The sequence below is a fragment of the Bufo bufo genome, chromosome 5 (assembly GCF_905171765.1).
Source record: "Bufo bufo chromosome 5, aBufBuf1.1, whole genome shotgun sequence".
Taxonomy (NCBI): Eukaryota; Metazoa; Chordata; class Amphibia; order Anura; family Bufonidae; genus Bufo; species Bufo bufo.
Window position 1 is genome coordinate 172,332,725 of NC_053393.1, and position 22,685 is coordinate 172,355,409.

Below are 22,685 nucleotides of genomic sequence, written 5' to 3' on the forward strand. Positions count from 1 at the left end.
CTTGGGGACCCCTGTTTATGGGATTTAATTCCCAGTGGTTGGACTGTTCATGCTGCATTTATACTTTGCCTTTATAATAGCAGAAGGTACATGTATCTAGGCCAATCTATTTTCTCTAAGAATGAGCTGGCCTTGTACTTTGTTTAGCCTTCAGGATAGCACTGCCTCATTGCTTCTCTTTTACCCATTATGCACAAGTGGCTGCCAGTAGCTCTGGGGTTTCCACAAATTAAAGATTGCAGCAGATTTGTAATACTTGTAACCCTTTCGACCTTGGCTTTGCATTTTGCATCTTAGTTCAACAGTCTTAATATATAGAGGGAAGCAAGAAAGTAATTAACTGATCTCTCAGCATGGTTGCACTCTTGCCTCAGGATTCTCCATGAAGCATTGTATTGTGTCCTGGTTCAAGAAATAGCTTAATCGCTTAAATTGATGTTAAATGATTTTGAGTTGATACGGAAGTGTTTACAGCACATGGTTCCTGCACATAGCATTCACTCAATCATTGCTAGGACAACAGCCAGTGGCTAAAAAGAGATCATATGGGCTGATTTTATATTGCATATTGGAATTGTATTCAAGTTTTAGTTTCATGTAATGGTTCCCTAAACAAAGTGAAGAATTAGAAGCAGTTAGAGATTTGCCTTTACCTTAATCATGCCCCAAACCCTCAATTTATTTTAAAGATGTCGTCTGAGTGCATCATAACTGTACAAGTGACCCTTAAAGAGAACCTGCAACCATGAATATGCCATGTAACCTGCAGGCAGTATGTTATAAAGCAGGAGGAGCTGAGCAGATTGATATATGGTTTTATGGGAGAAGATTCAGTGAAATGTATAATTTAGGCTATTTTCACACTAGCGGCATCCTTCTGTGCTGCCGCTAGTGCACGTGTGCCGCCGGAGGTCCGATTCAACCCCATTGACTATAATGGAGGCGGGCTGGAGTTTCGGCGGCAGCACAGCAAACATGCCGAGAGGCGGTCGGAATAAAACTACGACATGTGCAGATTGGTCCAGTCATTTGGCTGTGCATAAATAACCAACAGAAATTCATTTTTCTATATAAAAGAGATAGTGTGCCCCATATGGGTATGATATGTTCAGGAAAAACCTATCGGAATAGACAGCATTTTGCTTTCTGAAAACCCTTATGTTTGAAAATAAAGTCAAGATTCAGATAGTTTGTTCATGTTCACTTCCTTGGATAATCTCATGTTTCAAGACTAGGCACATTGACACCTTGTTCAGATTTGTTCTGATGTAGATTACTCTAAAAATCTCCAAAAAGGTACAGTACACATGAGAATGATACATTTTAAAACCTCTTTACTCTTTACACACAGTGATATTTCAGCTATAGATCACCTAACTTTCTTAAGCTTCATGCAGACGTCAGTGTTTCACGGACGTGTGCCATACATTTTCTCCATGGACAGCACAGATCCCTATTAATTTTAATGTGTGTATTCACACATCAGTGTTTCAGCACGGTCCGTGGGTCCGTTTTTTTTTTTACCACGGATGCATGCTCTATTTTGTCAGTAAACAAAGCCTTCTGAACTCACTATAATAGTATAGTCATCAATTTAAAATAAATATTATTATGTTAGAATAGAAATTAGTTGCCCTACATTAAAGTGTCCCTGTAAAAAACAACAACTTTTGAACGGTGGGAGTCTGAGTGCTGAGACCTCCATAAATTGATAGAAGAAAGAGAGTGCACTCTCTTCGCTGCAGGAGACGGCTAAAAAGAAAATCCATGAGCCAAAAAGAGAGAGCGTTCCGTGTAAGCACTTACTTCCCCTAGTTCTACTGATCGGTGAGGGTCTCAGCACCTGGACCTCCGCCAGTCAACACCTTTGATATGTCATAGTGACAGTTCTTTTAAAGTACAGGTACACTTTAAGTCAGCTTGTAATGGGTGCACTGTAAAATCTACACGAGTGATGCATACTGATGTATCCTGGATCTTTTTTTTGCAGAGCCACCTGTACCCATTGCACCACCTCAACTCTCATCTGTTGGAGCGACTTATTTGTGGATACAGCTCAATGCAAACTCAATTAATGGAGATGGCCCCATCATTCAACGAGACGTAGAGTATCGCACAACAAGCGGAACCTGGTCTGACATCCAGTCTGTGGATTCATCCAGTTATAAGATTGGACATCTCGACCCTGACACGGAATATGAGATAAGTGTCCTCTTGACAAGACCAGGAGATGGTGGAACTGGATCACCTGGACCTGCATTGAGGACGAGGACCAAATGTGCTGGTGAGTAGAAGAGTATTTCATTGCTGTAGTTAAAAGAACATCAGCTTCTTCCAAAGTCATTGGTGTTAGTACATTGTGACCTTGAAGCCCTGTGTGTCCTGACATATTTTGTCATAAGAGTTTTATATGAATAGGGGTTTTAAATGAAGCATTACGTGAATTGTGCAGTGCAATCTTAAGTCTCTCAATTGTTACAAGCCTTACGGGAAGAAGCAGGGTGGGGGGCACATACATAAATGCATTGTTGGCTTACAGGAAGATTTTCTGTCTCTGGTTAAAATAATGCAATCTTAAATTATATGACTTGCATAGTGTTTTACTGTCTCCTTGTACATACTGTAACTGAAAAGAGGTACAGCTGGCATAGCTCATACAATTTCTGAGCAATTCATTTTATGATCTATCCAGGCTATTATTTAACACTTAAAGAATAGCCTGGTCAGAAGTACATTTCTCTTAAAGTTTCACTGCCATCAACATTTTTATCGCACTTAAATGGCCCATATGTGAATATTTTATGTAGATTTCTATGTATGCATTTATCTTTTTATATAAAATGGATGCCACCAATGAAAAAGCTTAGGGGAGGTGTCGGGGAGGGACTGTGAAGCCGCTGGCCACTGCTCCACCAATGAAAATGCAGATGGGTACATGGGGTAGTCTCATGGAGGGAGAGAGGGGGAGAATACGTGTGGGAGTGGAGGGTTCAGTTTTCGGTTGACTGTGCCGTGCAGTGCCGCTGAAGACAAGTGCTGTCCTACAGTGTTGAGTCGAGATTCCAGTCCCTTCCCTAACTTAGGCCAGCCCAGTTGTCAATGTGCAGCAGACAATCAGGTATTAGGACTGAGAATTACTTAGCCAGCCTGAATTAAAGGCAGGCAAAAGAAATATGTAAGTACCAGTCAGCAGCATTTGGCTTAATGTGACTCATTAACCCCAATATCGCCAACTTGCCATTTTCTGACATAAATTATGGTTCTCACTCATGAATGCAAGGCACGTGGTGATATTACTCTAGTATCTACATGTGCCTTACATTAATAGTAACTGACCCCACCAAGTACCAGCACATGGTTTTATCAGTTTGGACTGTTGGACCTCTATGTGCCTCACATTAATAGCAAGTAACCTCGTCATGTACTGTACTCAACCTACATATTAACCCCACGTTTTACATTTAAAGGGAATCTGTCACCAGCGGCCTCCTTTTCCAGCTGTTTGCATAACCACATTGTGGTTCACCTGATTAAAAACGCTGTTTTTCTTTTATTGATCTGAGGCTCAGTTCCCGAGTTATGATGCTTTTTCTTATAGGTAAATTAGGTCTTTGGTGCAATGAGGACATCACCAGTGTTCTTCTTGGACCCAATCTCCACTCTATTCTGGGGCCAGCCTTTTCCTCACTGCTTTGCCACTGCCTGGCCCTGTCGATCAAAGCAGCATTTTTTTGCATTTTAGTATGCCATAAACAAGTTGTGCTACTTTTGCCTAGCAATTCTCTGTTTCTGTAAGAATAGTATATTAAACAGAACAGTAAACGAAATCTAAACTTGTACATAATCTAATATTCTAGCAAATAATAATTCTAATGTGTCATGACATTTATTAATAATTTATCAATCACCACAGTTAATATACTTTTTATTGGTTCAGCCTCGTACCCCACTCTTGCAGCACAACTAATAAATGAATCTCTGGGATGAAGGCAAATATTATCTCCTATAGGGTTAATATGTAGTGATTGAGCTGTTACTGCACATCTTAATAGACCTAAAGGGGTATTTCAGTTATATGAAGTTCACCCCTGTTTATAGAATACGAAATAACTATTAGATCGGTGGAGTCCAACGTTGGGAACCCCAACGATCCCAAGAACTGGGACCCCACACCCCATGGAGTGCCCTAAAATAAACGGGCATGCGCACAGCCACTCCATTCATTTCTATGGGAGATCTGAACGCTGTACTCAGCTGTCTATGGAATTCCTGCAGAAATTGTTTTAGTAACTACTTTCAAATCTGGAGCATCTATTTTATAGTGTGCCTTTCCTCTATTATTCCTATTAGAAGATTCTTCAGGCACTTTTAAAGAGATTGCCCGAGTTCTACAGTACTTTGCAAATGTTTTAGGTAGGTGTGGGGAAAATGCTGCAGACTGCTTTCAAAAAATAGTTTCTTTTTAATCAATTAACAAAATGCAATGTATATGAACAAAAGAGACTTTTAAATCAAACCCATATTTAATGTGACCACCCTTTGTCTTCAAAACAGCATCAATTTTTTTAGGTACACTTACACCGTTTTTTAAGGATCTCTTCAGGGAGGTTGTTCAAACATCTTGGAAAACCAATCACAGATATGCTGTGGATGTAGCCTTGCTCAAATCCTTCTGTTTCTTCATGTAATCCCAGACGATGTTGTGATCCGAGTTCTGTCAGAGCCATATAATCACTTCCAGGTCTCCTTTTTTACTGAAGATAGTTCTTAGGTACATTTCACACTTGCGGCAGAGTGATCCGGCAAGCAGTTCCGTCGCCGTCACTGCTTGCTGGATCCGTCAAAACGTATGCCAACTGATGGCATTTGTAAGACTGATCAGGATCCTGATCCGTCTTACAAATGCATTGAAATGCTGGATCTGTCTTTCCAGTGTCATCCGGAAAAACGGATCCGGCATTTATTTCTTTCACATTTTTTTCGGTCTGCGCATGCACAGACCGGAAGGATGGATCCGGCATTGCGGTATTTTGAATGCCGGTTCCGGCACTAATACATTCCTATGGAAAAAAAGGGTTCCGTTTTTTTGGGCCGGAGATAAAACTGCAGCATGCTACGGTATTATCTTCATCCTGAACAGTAAAAAAGACTGAACTGAAGACATCCTTATGCATCCTGAACGGATTGCTCTCCATTCAGAATGCATAGGATAAAACTGATCAGTTCTTTTCCGGTATTGAGCCCCTAGGAAGGAACTCTATGCCAGAAAATAATAACGCTAGTGTGAAAGTACCCTTAATGACATATATGTTTGCGGTCTTTGTCCTGTTGCAGAATAAATTTAAACTGTTAACACTTCTATTTTTGAAAGCATTCTTTGCAGCATTTTATCCTTTTGCACAGTACTGTATATATTGATGACTACCCCACTTACACATTTAGCAAATTGGTCATCTGAATGTCAGTCCCTGCTCTCATTTATAAAGAGCTATCTCTAAAATAGTTTCATTCCCTGTGTTATTTCCAGTACTGGTGTATGGTGAGTGGCAGACCTATTGCTCTAGCCATTTAAATTTCTGACTGCGCCCAATACTGAACGGGACGGCACAGGCGCGGGATTTTCACATTAGACGCGGTGGGGGGAGAGCAGCGCAGCCCTGGCCCTGTCAATCAAGAGAAGAAGGGGCGTGAAAATAGGTGGGCAAACGGAGCCTCTAAGAGCAGGTGCAACACCCCCCCCCTGCTCCTAGAGGCTAATTAGCATATTAGAAAAGTTTGTTTTTCTCGGTAATGGCTTCAGGCAGGGAGATGTCACTAATATAGTTATGTTCAGCTGACATTAGCACATTGCTAATGTCAGCCAGCTTAATACCCATTTTTTAGGTGACAGAAACCCTTTAAAGGGTTTCTGTCACCCCATTAAACAGTTTTTTTTTTTCATTAATAATAATCCCTATAGTGCGATCTCTTGATACATAATAAAATTAATCATTTTGATTCAGTAGATTTAGCTAAAAAACGATTTTTAAAATATGCTAATTACCTTGCTACCAGCAAGTAGGGCGGCTACTTGCTGGTAGCTGCCGCATCCTCCGTTCGTAATAACGCCCCCTCGGCATGCTGATTGACAGGGCCAGGGAAGGGAATCCTTCTCTGCTGGCGCTGTTCGAATTCGAAATCTCGCGCCTGCGCCGTACCTGGCTTCAATCGGCGCAGGCGCACTGAGAGGCGGCCGCTCGCTCGACCGCTCCATCCTCAATGCGCCTGCGTCGATGACGTCATCGCATACACCCGGAAGAGAAGACGCCGGCGTCTTCTCTTCCGGGTGTATGCGATGACGTCATCGACGCAGGCGCATTGAGGATGGAGCGGTCGAGCGAGCGGCCGCATCCTCCGTTCGTAATAACGCCCCTTCGGCATGCTGATTGACAGGGCCAGGGAAGGGAATCCTTCTCTGCTGGCGCTGTTCGAATTCGAAATCTCGCGCCTGCGCCGTACCTGGCTTCAATCGGCGCAGGCGCACTGAGAGGCGGCCGCTCGCTCGACCGCTCCATCCTCAATGCGCCTGCGTCGATGACGTCATCGCATACACCCGGAAGAGAAGACGCCGGCGGAGAAGGATTCCCTTCCCTGGCCCTGTCAATCAGCATGCCGAGGGGGCGTTATTACGAACGGAGGATGCGGCAGCTACCAGCAAGTAGCCGCCCTACTTGCTGGTAGCAAGGTAATTAGCATATTTTAAAAATCGTTTTTTAGCTAAATCTACTGAATCAAAATGATTAATTTTATTATGTATCAAGAGATCGCACTATAGGGATTATTATTAATGAAAAAAAAAAAAACTGTTTAATGGGGTGACAGAAACCCTTTAAAGGGTTTCTGTCACCCCACAAAACTCATATTTTTTTTTTTGGATAGTTAGATTCCTTATAGGGCGATATAGGAGAATATAATAGTCTTACTTACTTTCATGCGGCCGATTCTTTATAAAACGAAGTTTTATAATATGTAAATGAGGGCTCTACCAGCAAGTAGGGCGTCTACTAGCTGGTAGCTGCTGCAGAAATCCGCCCCCTCGCCGTGTTGATTGACAGGCTCGTCTCCTCAGCACTCCCTCAGTGCGCCTGCGCCGATTACATCACCGAAAGAGAAGACGTCATCGGCGCAGGCGCACTGAGGGAGTGAGCCTCCTCATCTCAGAGCGCCTGCGTCGAATGACCAGAGGCGCGCGATTTTTGAATTACTGACAGGGCCGGCCGGAGGAGGAGATCACGGCTGGCCCTGTCAATCAACACGGCGAGGGGGCGGATTTCTGCAGCAGCTACCAGCAAGTAGACGCCCTACTTGCTGGTAGAGCCCTCATTTACATATTATAAAACTTCGTTTTGTAAAGAATCGGCCGCATGAAAGTAAGTAAGACTATTATATTCTCCTATATCGCCCTATAAGGAATCTAACTATCCAAAAAAAAAAAAGAAGAGTTTTGTGGGGTGACAGAAACCCTTTAAGTTACTGAAATATCGATGATTGTTGATGCTGCCTTCTTTTAATTTTTGATTTCTTTTGACAACTTTACCTGTATCCCCACAGCGTAGCGCCAACCAAAAACCTAGAAATGAAGTCTTGGCTGGAGACAAGCTCAGCAAAGTACTTTCTCCTGGTTGTAATTCAAAGGATTTCTAGTAAAGTTTTCAGCAACTGTGTGATGGGTCCCAGTCCTGAAGCACTGATCTAGCTGTCCTTTATCAGTCTTGATGCAATCTGTTTTTACTTTTTTTCTTCTTTTTTTTTGAGTGTGGCTATAATATCCTAACTTGACTGTGGTTTGATATTGTATCTGCATATTTGTTATAAGCGCAAAGCATATTGACTTATCATAGTACAGTCAAATTTTCACCTTTTTGTAAAACACGTATATCTTTCACGTTTCTTTGTTTTCTTTTCAGTTACACAATACATTCCATCAGTCTGTTGTGAGCTAATTTAATTTTAAGCAACAGCAATTGAATTTAGATTCTTTACCTAATTTGGCTTGTTGGATGAGTTGCTTCATGTAGATAATTTCGCTGACATTATAGTTGTTGATAATGTACTATAATTGGACAGTAGTTAGAAAAGCTGTAAAAATGTGGTCAAATTAAAAGAACCATCAAATAAAGAAGAAAAATGTTCGTACTTATGACATGTAAGATGGGTTTGCAGTGTCAGAGGTCATCAATAACTGTGGGTGATATCTGTTTCACAATTGTCTAGCTAATTTAAATCCATTACTTTTTCATGGTAATTATGTCTTGTTGTGGTAAGAATTAGAAAAGAAATAGGAACTTGTTGAGAATGTACTATGTCAGGCTGACACTTGAGATCCGATAGATGTCAATGCCATAAGCAGGTATATTCTGGCCGGTTTTAGCGTTTTATGAATGATGAGCTTGCAGCTCACATCCTTGAACTTGAAATATATTAGAAACTGATAACACTCATTTCAGTTTATTGGATTTTAATATTTTCAGATTATGCACATAGATATTTATAGTTCACTCTGAATAGATTATCTGACAGTGCATAATGTATAATGCATAAAGCATTGAGTGACTGCAGAAGAGATGTGACAGTAAAGTGTCACTGCAGCGTTCAGTGACGTCGATAATTGGGGGGCTGTGGGATTCAAACAACTTCCTAATCACCAGTTAATGGGGTTAGTAGAGGCTGAAGAACTAATGACAAACAAATTAAGAATGGAAGGTGTAAAACATCGCCATCCTCAGATGTGCTTCTCCCAATTAACAACCGCAGTGAATTGAAAGGAAGAGTCATTGCACCTGGTTAATGACAGCGATAATTACATGCTGCCATTCTGAAACTATGGGGACTAGAACAACTCCAGATTCAAATCACCATTCTTATGGGTAGGAGATTTCTGCCACAGTTCTTTAACTTATTCATCGCATGCAGAATTCTCTCAGGCAGTCTGATGGCGGCCTTTTTTATGATGTTTTTGGATAAACAAGTGTTGGGCTACGCTGTGACTTTCTGTGGTGCTGAGGATTGATTTTAACAACTGACAGCTGCAGTTGAAAGATTGCATACAACTCAAATTATCATTAGGGGAATAAATGAAGTCCGTTTTCTTTGAGCCTGCGTTGGTGTAATTTGGGCCAAATTTATTTAATGTTGGACATTGGTAAAGATGGTGCCTTATTTGCAGTTAAAAAATTTGGAGTGCGACTAATTAATATAGGTAACTACACCCTATTTTCCAATAATTTTTCAAAATTGATGAGAGCAATGTAAAATGACTAAAGTTACTAAAGTTTTGTGAAAATAAGCCATTCGCCAAAGATAAATCCCCCCCCAATGTATTTCTTTGGGCTGCAGCTGTTGCTTGACAATTAAAATCAACCAGTAGCACAGCGTGTTCCTGCAGCTTGGGACAATGGAAAGTGTAGGTGCAGCCCGGCAATTAGTGGTAAACCTTGCGCGAGCACCACCTGTGTAATAGCATGCTTTTGGGATTCCTTAAATGAAGGTTTTAAATCAAAAGGAAGATGGTCATAAATACTGTACAGTTTGTGAAAACATAACCAGCCAAAAAAATTTCATTTTTTGGGAGAATGGAGGGATGGCAACCTTCTCTTTGCTGCCAAACCAGTTCATGATAACCTCCTGAACCCAACGCACCCATGAATGGGTCACTATTTGGCTTTAGATCTGCATACCCTATTAGCAACAGATGTTCAGACACAATGGAGAGATCTTATTATGAGGGTAATATTTGAAGTCAGTTTTGCTTCCGTCTGTGTTGGTGTACTTTGAACCCCATTTATCAAATGGAGCACTTTGTTAAAATTGGCATATCTTTAAACCTAACACTTTTGTCTAAAAATGTTATTGTAGGTTTTACACCACTATCCTACTGGAAAGAGTTTTTGCGACTGTAAAAAAAAAAAATCACAGTGATAATTCTGGGGTGGAACTTATTAGCATAGCTAACTCTGCCAGTATTCCCACCCACTCTTTAAACTGGAGTGAGTGGTGTAAAAATGCAAAAAGTCCCACATTTTTCTGCACATAAGGCAAAAAAAAAAAAAATTATAAATCACAAAAGGCCTATTATGTAACTATTTAAAGGAAGAATTCTGGAGTGTAGTGCTTGATAGATTCCCTCAATATGTGTTAGTCTGTATCTGATGGGTGGGAGTCATAACTGCGAATCCCACACAAAGCCTCCTCTTTTGCTCTCTGAATATTTTAGCCATTGTATTCAGACCTGAACAGAGAAAATAGCCCACATTTAATATTGTGAGCGCACCTAGGTTTTGGCATAAATTTCACTAAAAAGTGGCACAATTTGGTGCCTCTAGTTTAGTGAAAGTTGCGGCACATAGTCCAGAAAAGGGACATGACTTACTGGAGAGGGGTGTGGGTGTGAGGAATATGGATTAATATTTACTGTCAGCCATGTCCTCACACCCCCATTTGCTGACAGATAGCGGAGGTAGTGAACTCCACAGGAGGGCCCTGCTTCAAAGCCCCAGGCCTGATTGTCATCTGATGCACCTCTCGGCATGTTCAGTGTACATGCAAAATTAGTTTCCACCCCCCAGCCACCTGAGTGTCAGATGGCAAGGAAGAAAGCCCCCCCCAGGGGGTCCAGGCTTCAAGGAGAAGGTCACACCTCACCTTCACCAGTTTGGAGCCAACTGAATCCTGCAGGAAAACCGCCAGCAGGGGGTATCCGCCCTTGCCCCGGATCAATGAGACCTCCCAGACATGTTGGCACCTACCGTTCGCAGGCGCAAACCGGATACATATTTGTGTCCCGGTGGCCACGAGGTACGTTCCCATGGTCTTTGGTTAATGGGACGAGGTCAGGGTAGGGAGATATCCGTATCTCCCCATAGAAACCACATAACGGTACCAGGTTTGGGCTCTACTTGTAGCCGGAACCCAGGCAGGTCCATTGGTCCCAGAACCATCTTCCTATGACCCTCTGGTCTGGAGCTATGAACCCTAAAGGGTTTTGTGGGTCATTTGCTGCCAGCCCAGAAGAGGGGGAGTGGACCCCTCCCTGAGGCCGAGAGGGGAGCTGCTGGCTACAGGTTAAAAGTCTGGTGCCAGCAAGTAGGCGCGTCTTTCTCTGAAGAGGGGTCACATCGTACAAATGTGTTTAGAGGGACCCAGGAAATAGCTGAGATCACGGCCCTTCATGTGGACTCCAGCAAAGAACATCTCACAACTAAAAGGAACTTTCATCTTATCCAGTAACTGACTTTTACACGGCTTAACCCTGTTGTAACCATATAACCTGTAATCTGTAACCTCAGACCACTGTATATATTGTCTGTGTATATTGTGTTATATCTAGTGTGCCCATACGGCGATTAAATCTATAATTTAATCTTGTGCTATCTTGTATCTCGATCACGAATCCCCACGTCCGTGTTTTGGCCTAGTTATAAGCTACCGCGGGTTGGTTTCTGACCCTATATAATCCCGTTAGCGGACCGGGCTTATATCAAACTAAAACTGGTGGCAGATACCCAGGCTAAGGAGTCGCTGTTTCACTGCGGCAGGGAAAAGGCTCTCTCAGCTTGTTGCCTCTCTGTGCCCGCATGGACAGGAGGTGTGTGTAAGCTATACCAACCTGACCTTACGTGCTCCAGGTTGGTATAGCTTCACGTTTTTGGTAGACCCGTGACCATACCACGTCTTTTGAGCTCGACGTAGTTGACGTCCAGTGGGTATTCATCACAGTGGGTTTATGGGAACGTTGTGTGGCCTAAGATGGAACCTTTTTCACCAAAACTGCAGCACAATTTTGGCTTAAAATTATGTCTCAAAGGCTCATATTTACTAATGTGAGTGTACCTAGATTTTTGCATAAATTGCACAATTTAGCTCATGTAGGTTTTTGAAAAAGTTTCTACACCTAGTCCAGAAGGGGTTTGGCTTAATGGGAAAGGGAATTGTCCTTGTAGAAAATGGGGCCTGGTTTAAGATGCACCATTATGCACCACAATTCTAGTATAAAATATTGTCTCAAAATAGGCCATTGAATAGTTGGTATTGAGCTAGACAAAAGTGTCAATCCATGTACGACATTTATCATCCAATATGAGCTATTGTGAATTTTATGCATGTCTAGACAGCCATCTTTCACACCATCTACATACTTAGTAAATCTATACCAATGTGCCAGTGTCTAATTTGCAGTCATTAGCCAAATAGACAAATTTGCACTTAGGTCAATCAGAATAGAGATATTTAAACACAATATTCTTTGGATTAAAAATACTATATGATTTTTACAGTGAAACAACAAAGCAGGGTTTCCACGTTCATGCTTTCTGATGCAGTTTTTGAAACCAAAAGCTGGTGTGGATCATAAAAAGAGAGTAAATATAAAGGAAATATACTAGAAATTAAGTGAAAATACAGCCTAAACTGTTTAAGGAGAGTCTGAATTTTGACAATGCTAAACTAGTTAGGGGCTGGGGAGTGTTAAACAAACAAAACTTTTGTGGAGCTTTTTTCATAAGGAGTAGTGAGAACATGAAGTTTCATATTGTGAAATTATGCTGTCTCAAGAGCCCTGGGTGGAGCTTCACTGTGAAGTGCTCTCTGCTTTGAGCTGCTGCACAGCCCCCTCCCTCACCCTGAGTGATAGTTTTAGTAGTCACCTGGCTGAATGCTGTCCCAGTCACTCAGAGCAGAAAAGAGGTGCTGTGAAGAAGCTCAATGCTGAGATCACTTCACAGTGAAGCCCCGCCCTAGGCATGTGTGAGAGTAGAATCTAGCAGAATCAAACTTCTTATTCTCACTACTCCTGATGAGGAAAGCATCACAAAAAATATTTTTTTCTACTCTCCCCAGCCCTATCTAGCGCTGTCAACGGTTTAGAATGGTCAAAAGTTTTGCAAGACTTCTTTACACCTGTTCATCCTTACGTCTGACTTTGCTTCCAACATTGTTACATTTATTTGCCATGTGCCTTATGCATAGTGACATTGAATAGAAGCTGATTTAACATAATCACTGTGACAACATATTAAATCAGGTTAACCCGTGCACACCCCGTCTAAACCAATAAATCACATCAAGAATCTGCATAATTTTAGTGATGACCTTGAGACCATTCTTTCGTCAGCACCAGCTAGTCACAAATCCAGCGCCTGTGTGGCATTTTTCACTTGACTGTTCAGACAGTCTCTCAGCGTGTGCATTACAGTAACATGGAAGAAAGCCAAACAGGAAGGAGAAAAATATCAGCCCTGCAATCATTTCTCAACTTCAAGAATCAATAACTTCATGCCCTGAAGACACGTCATGCAGACACTCATGCTGCTACTTGGAGGAAGAAAAAGGATGCCAGATTAAAAGGATAGATGTCTCTTTGTGTTTTCCATTTACCTGTATCTTGTAAATACATGAACTGAAAAATTGTGTTCCCAGATTTCTGAAAGAAAAAAGTATGGGCCTTGGTTCTAGGATCTGCTTAAATTTCACAGCCCATGAGGATTGTGTCTAGTAACATAGAAATAGTTTATTATTTTGGGAAAGTTTGGTAATATTTTTGTAATGACACTTAGGGCTCATGCACACCACCGTGTTTTTTGTCTGCATCTCACACGCATTTTTCTTGTGGTTCGGATGCAGACCCATTCACTTCAGTGGGGCCACAAAAGATGTAGACAACACATCATCCATTTTACGGATAAGGATAGGACTGTTCTATGTTCTACAGATGGCAGGACGTTCCGTTCCACAAAATGTGGAATGCACTCGGCTGGTATCTGTGTTTTGCGGATCTGCATTTTGCAGATCTTAAAAAGGCTACGGCCGTGTGCATGAGCCCTTAGGAGTTAATTAGTGAGAAATTTTTGAAGTCCGTTTTGCTTCTGTCGGTTCTGCCATTATTTGCACCAAATATATCAAATCTTGTATGCTGTTTGATAAGTATGGCAGATATTTAAATATGCATAGAAATATTACTCCAGTTTTCATACCACCACCTACTGGAGTGAGATTGTGATATTAGTGTAGCATTTATACAACTTTCTAATCTCTTCAATCTGTCATACACTGTATTAACGTACGTATGTAGACAAAATTGTTGGTACCCTTCCGTTAAAAAAAGAAAAACCCACAAGATGTACATAATGTAAAATGTATCTGTTAAAAACCATAGTAATCCTAGAAAACCCGCTTAAGTGTTGCAAATGTAATTACTAAAATTCCATCTATCACTAGGTGTACCTGATGTGTTATGTGTCATTCATTTGTTGTGTAATTCGCTTTTACATTGTAGTGGACTCTAGTTATGAATTTTCTTTTAAAAACTTTAAAAAAATTTAATTACCAAAATTCCATCCATCACAGAGTAGTGTACCTGACCGGACCTATTGTTGTGTATCACTCACTGTTATATTGTAGTGCACTCTGTCTAGCAATACAGTGCGACTTATCATTATTTAAATAGTCTTTAAAATAAAATGGTAAAAAAAAAAGAGTAGAAATGGGTGTGGTAATTGAAAGCAAAATACCTGTGCCACGTCATCCACAAGTGAGAATGTGGGTGGCTTTAGTGCAAAATTGTCATCCACATTTGTGTAAATGAATCAGTTATGGAGCATTTTCACACACCTCTGGCTGTTGCCAATGAATACATCTGCAATAGCTATTTATCTCCAGTCTAACGATGCCATTGATGCAGTCTGCCTGTCCCTCATGTTCCCTACTGTGCTATAACTACTACTGCATCTGCTGCCACTACGAGTACACCTACCTAGCTGCACATCTCCTGTCCGTCAGGTTCCATACAGCGTCCAATCTTACCTGCTTCTTGCTACTCTGGTCCCCTATGCTGCCTCTGCTGTATCCATGTTCTGGTCCCCGCAGTGTTGACATTTGGCGCAGCATGGGTATCTTATGCTTACATGTGTTTACAAAGATAGAAATGTTTTTAATAAATGTATAACAAATCATTTTTTTAAGTTCAATCCATTTGAAAACCTGTTGTTTAAGTGTAATATTCAAAAAGCTTCCCGCAATAGAAGCTTGCTTTTCCAGTCCACACTTCTCATAAGGCATTTAACCCTCTCTATGCCAAAGAATTATAAATATTCACATGACTTCATATGCTTATCAACAGAATGCTTGGCCACTCCTGATGCACTAGCCAAACTTTTGTTAATATAAGAAAGATGTTCTGCTATGTGCCTCTTCAGCTTACAGGTAGTCTATCCTTTGTAATATAAATCACAGGATGTACACACTAATGTATAAACAATATAGTGTCAACTGCAATTTCTAAAGATCTAATTGCATATTTATCCTTAATAGTAGATGTTTTAGAGCATGTTCACACACTGCACATTGACCTCCTCCACATGTAAAGAAACCTTTCTTGGACAACCATGAAGTTGGCATTGTTGCCATGTTACAGATACAGTGGAGCTACAGCTCATTCCCAGTTATTGCAGACCCTGTTAACTCATATTACACTATTTTTCCCCTCTCCCATATTACTGTACTCCTACAACCTGCTTGACAAAGGACTGAGGCTGCTGTAATCACAGGACTTTATTAGGTAACAGTTTTCATCTACAGACACAGTAACAATGTATAGTTCCCTGTTTGAGTAACATATTTAAGCAGTTTTATTTGTATATCTTTCGCTGCTGGTTAGTTACCTATTACTCTATCAAACATCAGCAGGGAGGAAGTAAAGGACTGCAGATTATTCAGATCTTTTTGCCTTTAAGTGAAGTGAATGAAGCTAATAAACAGAACACTCATTTAATTCCTTATTAGGAACTTGAATTTATACAGTGAAGTGCAGTTTCTTTTTATTGGATAACTCAAGTTTATAGAAGTTTCTTATGCTTTACCTTGCTATATATCACAATGTGTAGAATTACCAAATGTATTTTCAATTGACTAAATAATATAACCCCTTTATTATTATGTATACTCTACTCCTACTTAATAAACTTATAGAAGTCCATTTTATTCCACCGATTTCATTAACTTGTTCAGTTTTATGTTATTCATGAAACAATTAAGAAAATAAGAATTTCATCTAGGATGAGTGTTCTTAAAAACATTCCTAATAGCTTATTGATTTTTGGTAGGGTTCTCAAATGAAAAACGTTTTAATCATTAACATCATCTATACCAGTATCACTGAAGGTAATTAGAAAGCTTGATTATGTCAGTTGCTAAAGTTTTGAGGTATATGGATTTGCAGGTTTATAGAGGCCCACATTGTCTTTGAATAGTGCTTTTTCTTCTTTCCCTTTTTGTAAATCATAAATTAAAATTACTTTCATCTACTGCGATGGTTTTAATATTCTGAGGTCCTGAGCATTTTGTAATGCACTTTTGTAAAATAATGCAAGACTGACTTGGACAACACAGGCTCATAGGGTGCAGTTTTAATTTTCTTATTTCAATAGTTTGCATTAACGTTTAATATTGCCCATACACATTAGATATTAATTGGATAAGCCCACTGATTTTGGCGGGAACACACTAATGTATATGGGGCCACCTAACTTCTCCCAGTTGGCAGATGTTTTGGGGGAAAAGTATTGGTTACATATATTGGATTTTAACATACCTGAATCTTTTTTAACACAACAAGTCTGGCAGAGGCTTATTTCCATTAACCCATTGAAATCACATGCACACTTGCCCTGTGGGGGGAGTCCTGAGGAATAGCAATGAAAGGTGTATGACCACATAAAATTGTAATGCATCTGGCTATTCTTGCATTGCACCTTCCATTGACTTACAGATTTGTCCACCCTTACTTTAGTTCTAATTTGTTTAAGGGGGCACTACTAGAAAAACATCTTTAGAACATATTAACAGTCTATATGTGAATATTCTTTATATTTTAACAAAAAAATGGTGTTTGGTTTTCTGGATATATTTTTTGTCACTCCACATATTTTGTTTCCTTTTTTTTGGCTCTTTATTTCCTCCCTTGTTTGATCACTGCAGCCATAGGGGGAAGAGCAATTCTCTTCCGTGGGTATCTTTATCTAGGCCTCTCAGGAGAAAAAAAGATCTGTCATACTGTTGTCCTAATTCTATTAATCTATTGTACTACTGTCTCTATGACATATCAAAAGTTTTTGGAAAAGTTAGTATCCCTTTAAATGTTCAATTGTATAGTATTGCTGACATAAATAACAGCCACATTTAAAAAAAAAAAAATCTGTGAATTTTCAGTTAAAAAAATACCCCTTTGTAACATAATTGCCACTTTAAAGGGAACCTGGATTTTGGGTATAGAGCTCAGGACATGGGCAGCTAGATGGCCGCTAGCACATCCACAATATCTAGTCCCCATAGCTCTCTGTGCTTTTATTGTGTCAAAAAAACGATTTTATACATATGTAAATTAACCTTAGATGAGTCCTGTCTCCTCCATGTTTGAAAGATGAGTCCAGCGTTTTCTGACTCTGAGCCCAGCCGCGCCCACTGTGAAGGAGCCCAGCACCGCCCCGCATTCTCCGAATCTCCTCCTTGCTCCCCGACATTACAAAGCTAGAGCACATTGCGATGTGCGAGCTAGCGCATGCGCAGTTCGTTCCCTGAGGCTGATGCCAGCACAGGGAAGGAACACTATTCCGACACTGCGCATGCGCTAGCTCGCGCATCGCGAAATTACAGCGCTCTAGCTTTGTGACGTCGGGGAGTAAGGAGGAAATTTGGAGTATGCTGAGCGGTGCTGGGCTCCTTCACAGTGGGCGTGGCTGGGCTACGGAAATGTTAGTAGCCTCATTTGCATATATATATATATATATATAAAATCGTTTTTTGACACAATAAAAGCACAGAGAGCTATGGGGACTGGATATTGCGGATGTGCTAGCGGTGATCTAGCAGCCCATGTCCTCAGCTCTATACCCAAAATCCAGGTGACTGGTTCCCTTTAAAGACTACAATTTCTCATAAAACTAATTCAATATTATGACATACTTTATAGACATCATCTAGGTGGCCGCTGGGTGTCTGCACATAGACACATAGAGGGTTGACACCTTGTGACACAATATTGCGATGTCATGTTGTCATCTCACGGCACACAAATCTGAACGTGTCTAACCAAGAGGAAAGCTAAGGAAAGACGAATCAATGCAAAAGCCCTGCATGGAGTAAACTTTTTCCACAAAGATATCATACAGTATCACTTGTCTCTGCAGTTGTATTGCAGCAGGTTCTAGTCCATTATGATTATCTGTATCTTAACAGTCCATTGATAAAACTTTTTAGGTATATGCATTGCTGTTTATGGGATCATAAAGTGTTCTTTTGAATATAATTTATTTGAAGACATAGGAAGATTTGGTCCATGTTTTCAGTCTTTATGACCTTCCTCAGACCATCAATTATCCTAAAATGTCCTGATAAGAAAAAAATCCATATATGCGTGATGCAGGTGTTTTTTTTTTAAATGGCTACAGTTGTGTCACGGCTTGGAGGTTGTTTGCCGTGACACTTTCGCCGCGCATGCTGGTTGCCGGTGGCAACGTGTGTCTGTTTATGCATGTGTGTGCGCTTTCCCTTTAAGGCTGTTTCCCTTCCCTTCTGGTGAGCACAGTGTTAAGATGTGTTCTAGGTGGAGCTGGGCGTGGCCTCTTGGCTCCTATAGTCTTGGTGTTGAGGGCCTGAGGTCAGATTCACTTCAGCCTTTTTTGGGGCTGGATGCAATGCTCCTTTTTGGGCATTTCCAGCTGCCCTGTTCTTGAGGGCCACCTTGTGGGACATCGAGGTCCTTGCCTATGTCTACCCTTCCCCATTGTTGTTGTGTGGTGCTGCACTTATGGGTTGATGTTTGTCTAATTTTCCATGTGTGGTTTGTCTATGGTATGGATGAGCCCGCATGGTTGCTAGACATGTTCTGTTTGTTCTATCACCGGAAGGGGGTCCCTGGGGTTCCCTGGAGGGGGAACTACAAGACAGCAAGCTGTGGCTTCCGGTGAGTGATCTTGTCGTTCTGTTGTCTGTGGCCACAGGACATTTACCTGCCATTCTGTTGTTGCTTGCTGTCTCCTCCTTGTTACTAGGCCTGTGGGAGACTCCGATTTATCAGTGTCTTGGATGACTTACATATTGCAGGGACCGATAGGGTCAGAAGGGCCCAGGTTGCGGTGCATGAGCCCTCCTACCATCTGGGTTCGCTCATGTGGTTAGGAGGTCAGGAATAGGATGAGGGTGGCGATAGGAGGTGACCTTCTCCCTTATCCTTGCTTCCAGGCCTAGTGGCTTTCCCAAATTTCAGACATTGGACGGTGGGGAGTTTTCTCCCACTCCCCACCATGCCAAGTTGTCACATGAATGATGTACTTGACGTAATTACTGCAGGATTGCCGGGGACTACTGGAGTGGTAGGGGATTTAACAGGTTAGGAATGGTTGTTTTATACTATTTGATGCTCTTAATTAAGTTTCTTTAAATCCTGGACAATCTCTTTAAGGGATTCTCAAGGAATATTCATTTTTTACCAAGTGTCCGCAGCCTGCCTTTCTAAACAGAAGATTTATACTTATCTGCTCCCTTCCACTCTGGTATCCTGTGCTGCCTCTGCTGTATCCATATTCCGGTCCCCACAGTGTTGATATCCGGAGCAGCACGGATATGGCTGCTGCAGCCAAGGCCTGGCTTCAGCGGTGATATGGTCACAAGTAGCACATCACCACTGAAGCCAGTCATTGGCTTCAGAGAAGCATTTGACCATGCCCATCCTGTGCCAGATGTCAGTAACTGTGGGGACTGGAATATGGACACAGTAGACACAGCACAGAGGACTAGACTGGTAGGGAGCAGGTAAGTATGAATCTTCTGTTTAGAGAAGCAGGCTGTGGACATTTGCTTAAACTTATTATTCCTGGAGAATCTCATTAAAGGTTATGTACACCTTCAGGGGCAATTTTATTTTATGATTGCATTTTACTTATTTTGGGCTAAAAAACTGTTTTACAATTGATCTTTATTAAAAATGTTCAGCCCTTCTGTCACGAAGAATTAACTGTTTTTCTAGACATTGTGAATCGTACGTTCACTTTGTTGTATTCACTTTGTATCATTAATTTAATAACCCTTATCTCTAAAACACATTCTTATCAGTAAGAAAAAGAATAGAGCTATAATGTGTGTTTATAAGGTCAGAGATAAGGATTCCATCAGGTGAGCTGACTGACTGAACAGTGAGAAAATTCAGACCCCGCTACTAAAGCATCTCAGCCATGTACAGATAAAAGGGCTGCAATTTTTTAATAAAGACCAATTGAAACAATGATTTTTAGCACAAAATAAGTACAATTAAATAATAAATAAAAAAAATTGCCTCCAAAGTTGTACATAGCCTTTAAGTTGCAGTAGCTGGCATGGATTTAGTTGGGCATGTCTGTCTGTCAATGATTAGTTACTAGACTTGGAGACTATTTTGCCCCATGTAAACTAATATGGATGACAAGACGTACCATCACCATACTTAAAAAAAAATTATGCTAATTCCCCCTGCAATTTCTATTCATTAAGAAGTTTTGTTATTGTAGATCAGTGGGTCAGTTTACTAGCTCTTTTGGTTCTCTTAACATGTATTTCCATAAGTAATTAAACATTTTATGTTTAAAATCACTATGAAGGGGATCAGCAGTCAGAAAAAAATATGCAGAGTTTGATCAACTCCTCCTGTAGTGTTTAATTTTATGGAGTGACCTTCTGCTTTATTATAACTGGCATGTTTGACCAAGCGTATGACAAAAAAAATCCTTTTTCCATGACCTATGCATCATTAGCAGAGCTGCCAAATGACAACTATTTAAAATGGCACTACAATTACATTTCCATTATAAAACCAGGGGCTCTTTTTCTGACAAATGAAATGCTCGATTGTGATGAGTCCCTTTCTATAGGAACTATAATTTTCACCTCAAGTCTCATCTGCCAAATACTGCTGGTTCCTTCAGAGACATTTATCAGAGGTTGTAACACTTTCAAACACAGCAGACGCTACCACTCAATGTGAAGCCAAGGAACCTTACTAAAAGTCAAAATATAAGGCAGATTTTAATTTAAAAATGAAAACCTAATTCCTTTTTAAAATAACTAACCAGATATCAAACTTGTTTAAAATGATAATGTTGCAAAAACGATATTTGTATTGTTTGCATCTTTTCTTTTATAAATGACCGTATTTTTCGCCATATAAGACCCACCGACCCATAAGACGCACTTAGGTTTTAGAGGGGGACAATAAGAAAAAAATATTTTTCATTACACCTCAGGTCAGACCACCAATTAAGACCCCCAATGTTAATCAGACCTCAAATGACAGCCCCAATAAGACCCCCAATGTTAATAAGACTCCAATAAGACCTCAGATCAGACCCCCAATAAGACCTCAGTTCAGACCCCAATGTGAATGACCCCCAATTAGACCTCAGATAAGAGTCCCATGCTTCTCATCAGCCCCCAGTAGCCTCATTTCAGCCCCCAAGTACCCTCATTTCAGCCCCAAGTAGCATCATTTCAGCCCCCAAGTAGCCTAATTTCAGCACCCAGCACCCAGTAGCCTCATTTCAGTCCCCATCAGCTTCATATAGTTAAAAAAAAAAACACTTACCTCTCCTGCTCCAGACGCTGTGCTCCTCTCCTCCCCAGCGCGCTCTGTCTTCCGGCTGTGCCATGAAGGCTGCGCACAGCATTAGATCACAGAGCGCAGTCACGCTGTGCGCAGCCTTCACAGCCGACAGCCGAGGACCAGGAAGCGGTGAGTACAAAGCCTTCACAGCTTCCCGGTTCTCCGGTACTAATGAGCGCTTCCATAATGTATTCGCCCCATAAGACGCAGGGGGGATGCGGGGGGGATGCGTTTTTTGGGGCAAAAAATACAGTAATTGCATGTGAGTTAAATAAGTAGCACTCAGGAACTGGCACCTGAAGACACAATAGACATTTCAATGGCAGTCCTTTACCAAATGTTTTAAAGCACCAAATGTTTCTGACAGATCCATATTGGATTCTCCTTACAGAGCTGCAGTTCTAGGTTCAAATCCGACCAAGGACACCAAGGTTTCCTCCCACACTCCAAAGATATGCTGATTTTAGGGAGTTTAGATTGTGAGCCCCACTGGAGACATCAAGTGATGATACTATCCATGAGGCGCTGCAGAGTCGACGCTATATAAGTGTTTAAAATAAATATATAATACTATTACAAACCAAAATCACAGAGTTCAACTGAAGCAAAAGTATTTGCCATTTGAAAAAATTTACTCGAGTATTCCTTTATTTTTATAGTACATGTACAAGAAAAATCTGACTTTATAGAGTAACAAACTTATCAAAAATTCATACAATAAGATTTAATGCCCTTCACACAAGAGCTCATAAATTATAAGGAATTATAGGTGACACCAGGTCGTTATAGCAGATTATAATAGACTTGGTAGTATTTGGTGTCTGTGAAACCAATGTGGCACAAAGTTTTTTCTCAATTCATACAGTCTAATAAATCTCAGTTATATATGTCATGTACTGGTAAGATACTGGGAGGTTGATTTGATCAGAAAAACTTTAGAAGTGATCTAAATTTAGAGATGTGACAACTAAGTTATAGTACCAATATTTTAGTAATTTGGGCTTTTTAATTGTGGTGAATACAGGCA

The 22,685-nt window shown here is 40.8% G+C and overlaps 1 protein-coding gene across 1 annotated transcript in view; it reads left to right on the plus strand.

Moving 5' to 3' along the window:
- PTPRM (protein tyrosine phosphatase receptor type M) overlaps positions 1 to 22,685 on the plus strand; it is an 855,321-nt gene that overhangs the window by 315,815 nt on the left and 516,821 nt on the right. The window contains 1 exon segment of the mRNA XM_040434446.1: positions 1,991 to 2,284. Within this exon segment, the coding sequence (XP_040290380.1) occupies positions 1,991 to 2,284 (294 nt within the window).